The sequence below is a fragment of the Parasteatoda tepidariorum genome, chromosome X1 (assembly GCF_043381705.1).
Source record: "Parasteatoda tepidariorum isolate YZ-2023 chromosome X1, CAS_Ptep_4.0, whole genome shotgun sequence".
Classification (NCBI taxonomy): Eukaryota; Metazoa; Arthropoda; class Arachnida; order Araneae; family Theridiidae; genus Parasteatoda; species Parasteatoda tepidariorum.
Genome location: NC_092214.1, coordinates 40,916,804 through 40,931,715, shown reverse-complemented (window position 1 = coordinate 40,931,715; position 14,912 = coordinate 40,916,804). Strand labels below are relative to the sequence as shown.

Here is a 14,912-nt window from a genome sequence, read left to right as displayed (position 1 = left end):
TCTTATAACATTCTGACTTATCCCAGGTTTTAATATTTTACTATCGTTTTCATTTGGAAATTTTCAAGTGTTGTTTTTGTTTAATTTAATTACTAAGTTTTCCTAGTATTTTATTGTTTTCTTTTTTTTTTCTTATAATTAGGCATAGTATATTAGGTTTTTTCCTTATGCTTAGCATGAGCCCTGTATATCTGTTGATGTATTTTAACAAACCCAGGTGGCTTTACTGGGGTGCAGAAAATTCTCAGGGCTTAATATCTAAAATAAAGCCTAGCGAAAAAAAATTTAGTTGCAATGGCCTTTTTAATATATTTTTAGAAAGTAAAGTCTGTATTTTGTTAAATTTTCTGTTCAGAAAAAAGAAATTTGATTTTGAAAATTTCTTGAATTTATTAGCCTATGTATTTAAATAATAGCAATCAAAGTATATTGAAATAGTAATAATATATAATTGTAATTTGTAAAGTGGCAATTTTTTATGATGAAAAATTTTGTAGCAATATTTTCATTTTCATATTCAGACCAAAAATTTCCTTGGAGCTGCCTGAATTTCTCCTGAACTATGTTCGTGCAATCAGATATACTCTGAACCACTGGAGTTTACAATTCAAATAAATTGCATGCAATAAGTATAATGTGTATGTATATTGCACATTATTTATTTTATTGATAAGTAATTTATTTAGCAAAATTTTTAATATACTTTTTTACTTATTTAGTTCATTTATATTAAATCAGATTAATGTATTATTAACAATTAATTAAAAATCAGATTAGTGAATTATGTTTTTCTTCATATAACTTTGTATAAAAAGTTTCTAAGTTAAATTTATTAAACATTAACATTAAGTTAATAATTTCAAAGAACAATTTAGCTTGCTAACTGCAATAATAAATAATAATTGTTTGAAAATTCATTCATTCATTCCAGATAACAGTGAAAAAAATGCACTTGGTCTAGGAAAAAATCCACTGGGTTTTTCTGGGCTAGGCCAATCTTTGTGAACCCTGTTTTAAATGCTCTTCCTGCACATGTATTTATTTATTTTAATTTTCTGTGTTATTGATTTAAAAAAGACAAACCAGTTTACTAATTTTCCAGTTAAAAAGATTACTTCCTTTAAAAATTTAGACCTAAGTTATATAATTAAAAAAGTTTATACATAGTTTTATTCTGTACATGCAGGCTTTTTTAGAAGACACAAAGCTCTTCTGTTATAAATTGGTTACTTATACATTTATTACTATTAAAAATATCTCGTAAAAAGATGTTAGTGCTAGTAAGATTTGTCTTTGAAAGCCAGAAGAAATTACGGGGTCAGACTTAAGATACATGTTTTTGTGGATAATTATCTCTTATGTGAGAGAAAATGACAAACTTGTACAGAGCAACAAATTTCATGAAGCACAAAAAAACAACAAGAGATAAACTGAAATGTCTAACATTCCTTTATCTTTTCATCTCAAAGTGTGTACACAAAGCCAGGCACCCCATCGAATGCTACCTGCCCGTGACCTCATTCTTTTAATAAAACAGGCAATTTTCTCTATCAGAAATGTTACTATTGTGAAAAGTATTATAAATTTACCTATACACATTCAATAAATGTTTTTTATACTCAAGTGCCATTAAGTTATTTATATTCTTACATTATCTGAATTTAAGTAAGTAATTTAAATGAGTGAGTTATTATCCAGTTTATTTGTTTAAAATATGTAAATATTTAAAAATTGTATATTAGCTATATCTACATTTAAGAGATAAGAGGAGGCTCTTTATGTTAAAACAATTTTTGTTTCATAAAATAAACAAATTCCGACTTAATAATTAAAGGTGGCTTTGCATTGTGGTTCTTTACTATATGTGTGATGATACATTATTAGTTTTATTATTTAGGTTCAGTATCGAAGTGCTCTTGCAGAAGCAGATCTACAACAAGCCAAAGAAAAGGTAGGACTAAAAATTTTAACTTTTTACTTAAAGTTCAATTTTTGTATTGTACCGATAGTGTGCATGCTGAAATTTTGGTTTGATTGGATTGTTTTAATTGCAATTCTCTGCATGCTGCTCTTTAATGAGATTAAAAAATTAAATGAAACAGAACAAAAGTATATAGTTTCTGCAGTTTTTATATTATCAGAATTTTCATTTCGCTTCATTGACTTTGTTAAATATATTACAAAATATTATTAGATAAAATACATTTTAAAATTGTAATTCTAGAACTGCTACAAGTTTATTACTGTTTCTGCCAAATAGGTTAAATTTATTATTACATTGCTTTATTTTTTATTTTTTTAAGAACTAATTCTTCGTTAAAAATATCTTGTAGGAAATAATCAGGGCTCCCCTGGGTCAGGAGAATCAAGAAAAACCTGGAATTGTTAGGGAATTTTATTTTGACTTAAAAACGCCGGAAATAGTCAGGGAAAGTTGCATTTTTTTACAGAAACCTGGAAAATTCATACATCATACCTGGAAAATAACCAGTCCTAGAATTGTCAGTTACAGTTAAAATTACATGGTATACATAAAATATAATCTAGATTTACATTGAAATTTTTTTGAAATACCTGGAAATGTCAGATTATATAAAAAAAAATTTTTTTAGCTGGTTATATACAGTACGGTATTTTATACAGTAAATTTATATTTGATGACTAATACAGAGTTTGTATGCACATTAATAAGAGTTATTAGCATTAAATATTTAGTATTACGTATTTAGCTTTACACATTACTAATATTTAAACTGGCACTTATATAATAGTGAAATATCAAAGTGAATAATGTTAATTATTCACTTTGACCACACCTTTAAAAGCAAATAAACATTCATGAAATACTGATGTTATTTAAATGGATGGAAACATGTTTTCTTTTCAATTTTAGATTTACTCAAAAGGCATTCAAAAAGCATTAAACATTATAAAATTGCAAGTGTTTGATTATTTCCTATGATTTCTTAAATTAATTATTCACTGTCGGAAAAAGTCATAAAAATTTGAAGGTTAAAAGAATAAATTCATTAAAAATGGCTTAGATTAACAAATCTGCACATGTAAACATGAATAAATATCTCTTAATAATTCTTCATGTTAAAGTAAGCCAATTTTGAACATGGGAGTAAATTAAATTTCCCAGAAAAGTGTGTCTTCTAAAAGTAGTGAAATTGTGACTACAATTTGAAAGTAATTTGTAGTCATTACATTTAAAAGAAAAGTAGTTGTAGTTAACTACAAAAATAATGTTGTTTTTCCGACCACTGTTTGTGATTTTATACAGTCTCTAGGGGAGAACTAATTTCAAAATTAAAAATCTATAAAGCAAAGGGTGATAGAAAAATGAAGCAAATTGTATGTTAAATGTGAAAACTGTAAAAATTGTATGCATAGTCTCGGAATTAAGTTACAGAAGTAAGTTAAGTTACACTGTACGGCATACAATGCCCATTAATGGCATTGTATGCCGTACAGTGTCTTGAAAAAAATACATGCTATATGATTGTCATCTGACCTGTGAATTTTCAGTACCTGAAACTCATGTTGTTCAATAGAGTGGATGTTTTAAACCTCCTAACCCTGTACGACAACCTTCTTTTATGTTTTAACTCTGTAACTGATCGTGCTGGTCATCAGTAATTTGTAGTTTCATCTGTTGGCAATTTTTGTAACTAAATTCTGAAATTCCTGTAAAATAATTATTCAGCTTTCACAATGAACATATTGTTTGTTTCATTCATTCCTCTAAAGGCCTTTGTTTCTGAGAATTTCAATTTTGAAATAAGTCAGTCCAGGGTATCCGCGCACCTGGAAAGTCATGAATTTTGGCATTGAACAAAATTGGTCATGAAATGTCATGATTTTAGCTATTTTTTTTAAGAAAATCATGGAAACTCATGGATTTAAGTCACTAAAAAATCTAATTTTTAAAATGGGATTTAAAAATATCCCCCCCCCCCTTCATGGTGTTCCATATATCTGAAGTTGTAATAAAATCCCCACACACAGTCGTATTTTATTAAAAAATAAAATGTTTTTATCATGTTCTATGAAAGTTATGGTGTTCTTTCGAAAAATGAAAGAAAAAACATTATTTCTAGATCGAATTATGTTTTAAACTTCTGTGATTTCAGAATTTTTGTTATTATTTATTTTTATTTTATCAATTTAAAATTCTAGCTGAAGCAAGCCAGTCATTGGCGAATTTTTTTTAAATTCCGAAATAAGAGCAGAAAAATCAGGAGTATTTCTTTCCTTTCGGATGAATAAGAAAAGTATCTTTGTAATATAATTCCGCAGAAAAAAATTATTTGTTTTGTAGTTTTTTCAGCTATTTTATTGCTTCAACTCTTTCTTTATTCTGTTTTTTTAAATTTAAAATCATTAAATATGACTATGCAAAGTATAACAGTTTTGGTTATACCTATCATTTCAATTTATGTTATTACAGTGGAAAGTCGCGTATCCGGAATCGGCGGGACTTTCCTAAGTCCGGATAATCGATTTTTCCGTATAATAGACCCCCAAAGTAAACAGAGATTAAAATGATTTGAATCTAAGAAGCAGAAATTAAATAACATTATTTTTCGGGCCATAATGTTTTAGTATTAGAATGATATCTTATCAATCAAAAACAAAATATTTAAAAAATAATAATTATTGCTATTATAAAAATAAATATAGGAAACTAAAAAAATTTACAGTTATGAAAATATTAATTGCTCTCTCCGCCATTTTGAACTAGAACGTTTCAAGCAAGAAGGGGAAATTCCCGTCATTCATTCATTAAGGTGGGTAGGTGAAGAAGCAAAATTCATTTCCTTCTTACTTGTCATTCAAGTTGAAGGGGGGGAAGTGACAAGTTCTTATTTTCTCTCCTGTCATTGGCTATCAATCAAGCATAAAGGCGTGGCATCCTGATTGGGTTCTCTTTATTTTTTCTTGTGTGACTAAAGGGGATTCCCCCTCCACTTTAACGTTTGCTGTGTTTACCCTTTTTCACAGTACACTAACACTATTCCCTAACACTTTATCAAAAAGGTTCCAGGAAATGCCTCTTTTACTAGCCAGCTGCACAGGAAAGAAGGGGGGAGGGGACTCAATTGTGCTCTTTTGAAAACAAATCCCCCCCCCCTTTCCTGCATTCCAGAGGAGGAGCGTTACTAACGGTACGGTCTTGGTAGATCTTCTGTTCTCTTTTCTGTTGATTTATGGGTTTAATGCATAGATCACTAGAAGCTAAGAAAGGAAAAAACCTGTCAAAAAACTTTTTTTTTTTTTTAAGAGAGTGGGGAAGATGAAGAAATGTTTGTTTATTTTGATTGTTAAAAAGTGTCCGGGAAATTGACCTTTCCGGAAAAGGGACGTCCGGATATGGGACGTTATACTGTATAATGCTTTTTAAAATTTCTTGTTGTGTTTTTGTTGGAGAAAATAGTAACTTCGTGAAGTCATGAAAAATTCTAGGAATTAGTCATGAAAAGTCATGAATTTGAAAATCTAAAATGTAGCAGATACTCTGTCAGTCTGTCTGAACAGTGTTTTTAAACTTAAAGTGCAACAACTCTTTTTTTATTCACTGAAATATTGTCTCATATTTTCCTAATTTATTTGTTGTAATTGTATCATTTTTTTTTCCAACTACAATAAAAAGTCTTGCATTCGAAATCACCAAGAATTTCGCAAGTCTTGAAAATACATTTTTCAGTATAATAGGTCTTTAGAGTAAAAAAAGATCAAAATGTGTGTTAATCAACAAAGTTATGGATAGTTAATGTCAATTTTCATACAGTAACATTTTGTTAGCGTTTAAATGACAATTATAGAATCTTTTTATTTGAAGAATGTTGAATATAAAGTAATTCTCACTGGTAAAAAAAATCCAAAATAAACAGCAGATAAATTTGACTTTCTCTTTCATGAATAAGAACAGTTTTTTCTCCATTTTTATTATTTCATTGTGAGAGTTATGAATACAGACATTATGCAAAAAATGACGTTTAAGAACATGCTCCAAATTTAACAAGTAAATCCTATTAAATAATAAAAGTAATAGGCAACAGAATTTGAAAACTTTTTAATTAATGACATTTTCGAATCAAAACAAATTCTATTTACAGATGTTTCTTTCAAGCACCATTAATATTTAGCTTTATTTCTCTCTGCAAAGTTTATTTTCTTTTTCTTTAACCAGGAGGACACACATCTCCTGAGTAAGCATTAAGACTTATGGGAGTCATAGAATGACCTCAAATTAAATTCCTTCATGTGCTGCTAATAAATATAGTTTTAATCGGAAACATAACACTTTTGAGATTTAGATATGTATAATTTAATTATTTGTAACTTAGAGGAGAAGCAGGTGGCTAGTTTTCAAGAATTAATTTTTGGAATGCATGGGGTCATAGAATGTCCTCTGCAAGTCTTACCTGTTAATACTCTTGTCTTCTCAACTCTTTAAGTTTGTTCATTAAAGCAGTATAAATGTTTATATCCACAACACAGTAAAAAAAAAAAGAGGAAATTGTTTTCTTTTTTTTACATGATATTTTACAAAAACTTGTGAATTCTAAAAGTGGAGATGAAATTTTTATTTTGTTTGTTAAAAGGTATCTGAAAAAATAGATGTTTCAGGAAAACGGACTTTCCAATATGAGACTTTATTCTGTATAAAAATGTCTTCAAGTATGTATAAGTCAAATTAATAAATTATCATTAAGCAAGAAAATCTTTGATTTACCAATAATCACATCTAGGTTTTTTCTTTGTTATAACTTTAAGAAAAAAAAAATTTCGAAACAAATTTAATATGTGTTTGGTGTAGTTTTAAAACAATAACTGAACTCTTGGACCTTTGTTTGCTTATACAATTACTGTGTCATGTTTAAAATTTGTTTGAAACTTAATATTTTGTTAATTTTATTTGTAGTTGCAATATGTTGAAAAAATGGAGTCAGAGCGCCAAAAAATGTTGAAAAAGATTGATAGTTTACAACATCAGGTAAATGAAAAAGAATTATCAATGCAAGCAGCAAAACAACAAATAGAAGAGTATAAATTTAAAGTAGGAAAAGCTCAACAACAACTTCATGATTTAGAGAAAAAATACAGTAAGGCTAAGAAGATCATTAAAGAGTTTCAGAAAAGGTATATATTCTCATCCTTAACTAATGTGTGGAAAAAAACAGTGTGTAATAATGGGATTTAAGTTTTAAATTTCTTGATTGATTTCTTTAATAAGCTAGTAGAGTTATTGTTTGTACTTGCTTAAGGTGTGCACATTCTAATAACTTTTTTTCCATCAACTTTTAAGGCGACCTTTAAAATTGTAAATACTAGAATGTTGAAAGGTTTTTACTATTTGAATAATGAATTTACACAAGTCTCTATAGTAGCATATTTATTCTTAAAAGAGTAATAAGCCAGTAAATACTGTGAACAATAGGCATGTCAATCATAAATTATTCTTATTAGTAGTAGTATTTTATCATTATATGAAAATCACACACAGTCAAATCCCATTTAGTCGAAGGGTAGCAAAAATCTTTTCGTTTTAACAGATAAAATAACAAAAGTCATTATAGATTATTTTAAAAAAAAAAACACTAAAGCAAAAATATCAAAACATTTAAGTGGTATGTTTAAAAATATTTTTTATAGTCATTTTAAGTTAAATAGTAATTTTATGATATAACGCACCATTCTAACATGAACCTACAAACTAGTCTGGTTGATTCCTAGCTTCTCTTATTTATCTTAACAAAGTAATTTCAGTTTCTTCATTTTTAGTAGTTCTCATCCATTTTCTCATGGGATCAAACTGATTGCACAAGACATTAGTTTTCAAAAGAGTACTTGCAGGTATTCCATACTTTGATGCAATAGCTGATTTTTATCCCATCACTTGCATTGTATAAAATTATCTGCTTAGTTTCTTAATTAAGAGGCTTTTTTCTCATTTATTTTCGCAACCAAATGAAATATTCACAATAACCACCTAGGTTGGCACCACTCACATTGTAAAAAGTCCATGTTCTCATTACATGCTTAGTTGATGACATCACCAATTGCTAATTGACGTGAACTAATTGTGATTCCCAAACTCAGATCCAAGAAGTTCGGGAAAAGTGATAAACTTGTTTTAACGAGGGAGGTTGCTGCATAAGTTGCGATGACAAAATTAGTTTTCATTAGGTGCAAAATTTGCTTCTCCCATTTTGAAAAAATTTGTTTTTATGTTCATATTAAACAATGCAATTATTTTTGTTTTCAAAGATAACATGATGTGTAAACTTGTAAGCGTAAATTCAGATTCACGGTAAAGTGTGTCCCACTTAAATAAATCCACCTTGATTTTGTGTTATAGCCAGATGCAAAGAAAATTAATGAGAATCAAATATATATATAAGAAAGTACTTACAAGAATAACTTACAAGTACTCAGTTACTAAATACTTACAAGAAGAACTGACTTCCTACTCTACCTTGTTCGAGAAAAAAATTTATTAAGTAAAAAAGGAAGGAAAAAGTGTCATGCTGAAATGCTGCCACTTTTGATTATAACCAAAATACATACCATGTTTTACATGACTTACAATATATGATGTTGCATACCATTTACTAATCCTATAGAATCAATATGTCAAGTTTCAATGGTGGCAGTGTTCATTTCTGCCACTGACTGAAACTTCTATATTTTGGCATATACCGCATTCACTGCCATTAATTGCTAACATTGCAACTGGTGCAGCAAGAATTTGATTTTAGACTTATAAGTCTGTCACATCTCTAAAGGTTCTGAACGTTTGTGGGGGAAAAAACTTGTAATGTTTCTTTATCAGGTAAACTGAAATTTGTTGATGTATTAAGAATATTTTGTTAGTTATAAGCATTCCAAACCCAGAAGGGAATTATGACACATCTTGCATATATATTTATGTAGAAAGAGAGAGAGTTTTAGACTATTTTTTAACCTTAACAAACTACCTAATTTGTAGAGACAGACTACTGTAACTTTTTGTATTTTTTAGTGTAAAGTGATGTATATTAATGTATTTATTATAAATTTAGGAAATCTTCTTTTAAAATTTAAAAACAAATGCTTGAATAATTCTATCAAAATGACTTAGTTAAGTCATTTTGAATAAATAAAACTACTAGCTAGTTAGTTAGAAAAATAGCTAGCTAGTTATTTTTATTATTTCTTTAAAAAAAGAGGCACAACAATTTTGGACTATTAATTGAATTTCTATTTAATTGATAATTGAATCTTAATGTTGTTCTTTTCTGGTTGTTACCTTTTAAGTCCTTACCATTAACTGCTCTATCCTATTTCTCTACAAAAACTTCAATATTAATAACATTTTTGTAAGCTTCCGAAATGCAGAAACATCTACAAAATTCATTTTGTCAAAAGAGATTGTTATACATTCTATAGAATCTAAAAGCAAACATATTTAAATGACTTTTTTTGTTTGAAAAATACTTTTTGTATTGTTAATTAGTTGTTGGTTTCTATTCAGTTCTAATGAGCAATTCAAAACTAATTTTGGAAAAACTCGCCACTGTATTTATTAACTTACTCAGTTTCACCATATTCCATTAAACAAAATGGGTTAGATTTCATGCGTCTCCAAAAGTCCTTTGAATTTAATATATTAACCAATATTTTATTACTTAATATTGTAAAATTATGATTTTTTATGCCTTAAAAATAAGCATTTAACTTTGGGTTTGTCAAAGTGGACCCAGCTCAAAATAACCCAGTAGCTTTTTTTTAGATTTGACCCACTCAAAAATCTTTATCCTTAAACCTACCAAGTGGTACAATTTACAAGTTTGAATCAGAATTTTAATACATTTTCTTTGAAATTGTTAAGCCAATTTGTTTTAGAAATTAGTGACTGATTGTTTTATAAATTCAGCATTGTTACTATATATACAAAACATGAAGTAAAAGATATTTCAGTTGTCTGATTTTTTGAGACAAAATCAAAGATAAATGTACAAAATTCTATAAAAAAAAAGGATGCCCACATCTAAAAAAAAACATTTGCTAAATTATAATTTATCTATGAAACAAATTATGTGTCTTATTACTCATAACACACATTGCATGATTTATTTAAAATATAACCTTTTATGGTCTTTTACAGTACATTAACAGATATATATGATATGCATCTTGTATCTATTTTAAAATGAATATGGTGATCTATATATTATGAAAAATCTGCAGAAAGAAATATGCTCATATTATACCAGATCATCTTTATCTCTTTTAAAGATAAAGTTTTGAATTCATCGCCTCTAATTAATCAACTAGTCACTGATATGATGACAGCTAGACAATAAGGAATACTAAATATATATAAATTCAGTTTAAAAAAAAAACGTTGTTTAGGGACTAAAAATTTGAGAAGAACTTTCTATAATGTTTAAATTGTCAATAAAGGGAAATAACGAGAAAGTTTCTGTTATTTTAATCTTTAGTTTAATAAAACTGTTATAATCTTTGAGTTATGCTTATATTTTGCATTTTAATGAATAGTTACAAAAAACATCTTTTATTTACCATTTGTGTATCTTATTTCTGTTTGATAAAATTTTTATTAATTATGTAAGAAAGCTAAAATTATACAATGATAATATCTGATTAAATTATATATTAATGGAATGTGGGCATGTTCATTTTTTTTTTCATAAATTGAATTATGTTTATTACATTTCTGCAAGTTCATGAAAATCTTAAATTACATTTATGGAATGCTTAGAAAGTAAGTGTTTAAAATTTGTGATCTTTTTTTCCCCATTTATTTCCAAAGCTGAAGCTTCACTTTTAATGCTAATAACTTTTTGAGTATTTTAAGGCATACACAAGATTCATTCATGGAAAAAGTTTAAAAAACATACCATATGCTAAATCTTTTTACTATGTGTATCTACATTCCATGAATTTATAATTTGCAATGCTTATATAAATTCCATTATCATTAACTTTCTAACATTAATTCTAACAAATTATGTATTTATTTGCATTTTAAAACAGACTGCTTAATGTATCTTGCTTTATGTTTTACAAAGAATGATCTAAAAAATTTCATCATTTTGCAATTCATTATATATTTTGATTGCAGAAAAATGACTAAAATAGTAGTTGTCTGAACTATTTCTTCTATTAATCCCTTTGATATCAATCAAGCAATAATTTTTCAGTATATACTATCATACTGTATTTTATTCTCATATTTAGTGTATATAAATATGCATGTAAGATTTATATGGAAAATCCAATTTATCTGCAGGTAAAATAATTTGGGTATTTTTCTTAAGGAAACCAGGTTTTGACAAACCTTGATTTGTCCACAATTAATGTAGATAAATCAGGATGCTGATACATTAAAAAAATATACAATAAACCCTGTCATATCATATATCATTTTAACTTTATAAAGCAAAAGGAAACTAATAAATTTTGACATGCTTTTAAGAATATAATTAAAATCTAGTGGAGGTAAAAGGCATAAATATTTTAAAATAATTTATATGCCCCTCACCATTTTGAATCTAATATTTTAAATATTTAAAAAAAATATATAACTATTGAAATTATAGCTACAAATAGTTACTAAATACGCGTCACAATTTCAAACAAAAATTTCATTTTCAAATATTTAAATATATATGTTATACATATAAATTATTTTATTATCCATTAAAGAATAATCAGAGTTACTTTTTAAGATTTTCTTTCAATTACTAACTGTTTATTTAGTGTTCCATTTATCTTTTATTCATTATTACAGGGAAAAAGATTATATTCAACAGGAAGACTTTAGAGTTCAACAAATTCAAGAGAAAGACCAAGAATATAATGCATTAGTTAAAATATTAAAAGACCGGGTAAATATTTTTTGATGAAATTTAAATCATTGTTTAAAATGATTTGATTTTTCACATTTTTTATTTGAACAGTGCTTTTTATCACTCTAATTAGCAACACTCTTAACCCAAATATGATAGACTGGAAAGTAAGTTTTCATCATTAGAGAAAATTACTTTATCCATGATAAGATTTGAATATTAAAGCTTAAAAAATTTGGAAAATATAAAAATATATGTTTCTTCATTATGTAAGTAATTAAAGTGTCAATACTGTTAAAAACTGAATTTGCAATTTTGCCAATTGTGTAATACTTTCCTTTTCTTAAAAAATTTAAATAACTCTGACACTTTAATTGAAAGAAATTTCAATTTTGCTGTCTAAAAATTTGAAATTAAATTAAATTATTCAAAAATGGCTAAGAATGTTTTATTATAACAAATAAAAATTATTGTGCAGTTTTTGCTAACTTCTTTCTGATTGTTTTTCTTGAAAGTCAACCTCATTTCTTGACTTATGCATGCAACTTAAAATTAAATGTTTTCAGTCATTGTGGATTTATTGTTTGATTGCCTAACTTTGAAAAAAATTTAACAGGATGACTTTAAACATGTGTTTAAAAAGTTTCTAGTTCTTATTTTTATCTATTTTTGTCTGTTTCTGCACCATATAGCAACACCACTTTGACAATGACTTTCAAAATTTATACTGTCCTAACATGTTCTTGTTTATGACTATCTATATGATGATATAACTTTGACGGCATTCATATTTACTTTAAGCAAAATGAAAAAACAGAGCACCCAAGTAACTTTCAAACTTATGACCATATTTTCATGTATTAAATTGCAATCACCATAGTTCTAGAGGTGCCTTTTTTCATGTGATATTTATTTTTGAGTTAGCCAATCATATTTATAATTAGCAAACTATTGAAAAATAAGAAATCAGATGCAGAAACATACTTTTAAAAATAAAACCTTTTCCAATTAATTGAATCTTTGATGTTTAAGATATTGGTATAGCTACAATCTAGAAAATGTGGCCCTATATATTTAATGGGAAGAGCAGTCAGGCATAATTTTGATCCCTTTTTGTTATTCTTTTTCTTCATATTTTTCAAAAACTAATAACTCTATTAAAAAAAATTTCCATTCAATTTTAAATAAGTTATGCTGACTTGTAATCATTGTACTTGTTCAGTCAGAGAAATTTATACTAAAGAATAATTTTTAATAGTTGTGTATATTATTATTATTTAATTTAATAATAAAGAAAACTATTTTTATAGTTATAGAATATTGAAAAGCTTTCATTAAGTTTAATATGGTAATTTTAAATGTTAAAACTTAAAATGAATCTATGGAATAGCTCTTAATAAAAGAAACATATTTAAATATTGTTAAAAATAATATGCTATTTTAACATATTTTTAATAGTTATTTCAAATGTCGGATTTTATTATACTCAATAATTCAGCTTGCTAGAGCATAAAATATTTTCTTGTGTTATTATTCAAAAATTGTTTGATTTTCATTAAATGAAATAGTTATTAAAGTTTTTTTAATAGAATTATTTTAATTGAAGTCATTTTATAACTACTATATAAAAACATTTAATTCTTCCAAATAACTCCAGAGATATAACACTAAACATTAAAAGTAAAAATTTCTAACATTACATTAAAAGTTTTTGACTTCTGTTAATTAATTAGCATTTACAAAGTGGCCTTCATATCTTGAATGTTACATATTAATACTTAAAAATGTAATCTTTAGATAATAAGAATGTTTTTATTTCTTTTTGTAAAAAATATGCTAATATTTTGTACATTTAAATCTTTTAAATATATTATTTTATTCATATTTAATATTTAAATATATTGAATTTTGAACTAATTAGAAAAAATAATTAATTTCTTTCAGGTCATCTTACTTGAACATACTTTATCTGAGGTTCAAAGATCGGCTGGCTTACCAATTGAACTACCATATGATTCTCATCAATTAACACCAATATTAAAGAAAAAAAATGGTGTTCACTCAGAAACCAAGCTTAGTAAGCCTCTTTTTTTTTTCTTTTTTTTTTGACTTAATGTTGCTATGAGATCAGCTTTCATTTTAAAATAATTGATGATTTAATTATAAGTTTAATTATTCTATATTATCATTGTTTAAATACTCTGAAATATTTTAAAGATTTATTATTTTTTACAATTGTCTGACTTTAGGGACCTATACCCCCAACCGGCTTTAACTAATCAGTAATGAATTGAAGCATTTGATATTCATTGGTCATTATACCTATATTTTATTTTTTTAACTATAATTTAACTACAAAATGTGCCTGTTACATACTTTTTTACTCCTTGTGAGTATTTCAAGCACAATGTGTGATTAAGTAATGATAATAAATATTTTAATGGGAAATATTGCTTAAAGATGCATAAGTTAATTAATGGAGAATTATTTTTATTTAAATCTTTTATTAAAGTTTTTCTTATATATATACTAATAATGTAAGCTCTAGTGTTAAAAAAGCACTTTTTTATCTTCATATTTTCAATGAAAATATTAGAACTATGCTTTTACACATCTTAAAGCAAAAAATTGTGTTAGGAGTAGGGTTTTCTTCTGGAGAGTAATGTATACCTATCAGGAAACTATATGTACACCTTTCAGGTTCAAGTGAACCAAGAGTAGAAGAAACAAGGAATTCCTTTTTTATTTCAAATAAAAATAACCAAGTTTTGACATAATGGAATGAATTGAATTTTAAAGTAGTTTGTGCTGTTATAAAACATAAATGAATTAATTTTTTGTATTTAATAAATTTTATATTGAAAATTTTTTTTACAAAATTTATTAATACTAAAACTTATTTTTTGTTTAGATTCATTATTAAGTAACTGTAACATTTTCAGAGAAATTAATTTTACATATTTCTGTGTGAAATAATTTAAATTATTAAAACATGTCGTTTAGATCGTTTTATAAAGAGGAAGGGAGTTAGTGACTTCACATCTGCCA

The 14,912-nt window shown here is 26.4% G+C and overlaps 1 protein-coding gene across 2 annotated transcripts in view; it reads left to right on the top strand.

The window, feature by feature from the left end:
* The window catches only part of LOC107439184 (neurabin-1), a 73,470-nt gene that overhangs the window by 33,681 nt on the left and 24,877 nt on the right, over positions 1–14,912 (top strand). For both annotated transcript variants that reach the window (XM_016051689.3, XM_016051688.3), the window contains exons 14-17: positions 1,898–1,951; positions 6,932–7,149; positions 11,807–11,903; positions 13,809–13,941. In XM_016051689.3, coding sequence (XP_015907175.1) covers positions 1,898–1,951; positions 6,932–7,149; positions 11,807–11,903; positions 13,809–13,941 — 502 coding nt within the window. The remainder of the gene's footprint in view (positions 1–1,897; positions 1,952–6,931; positions 7,150–11,806; positions 11,904–13,808; positions 13,942–14,912) is intronic.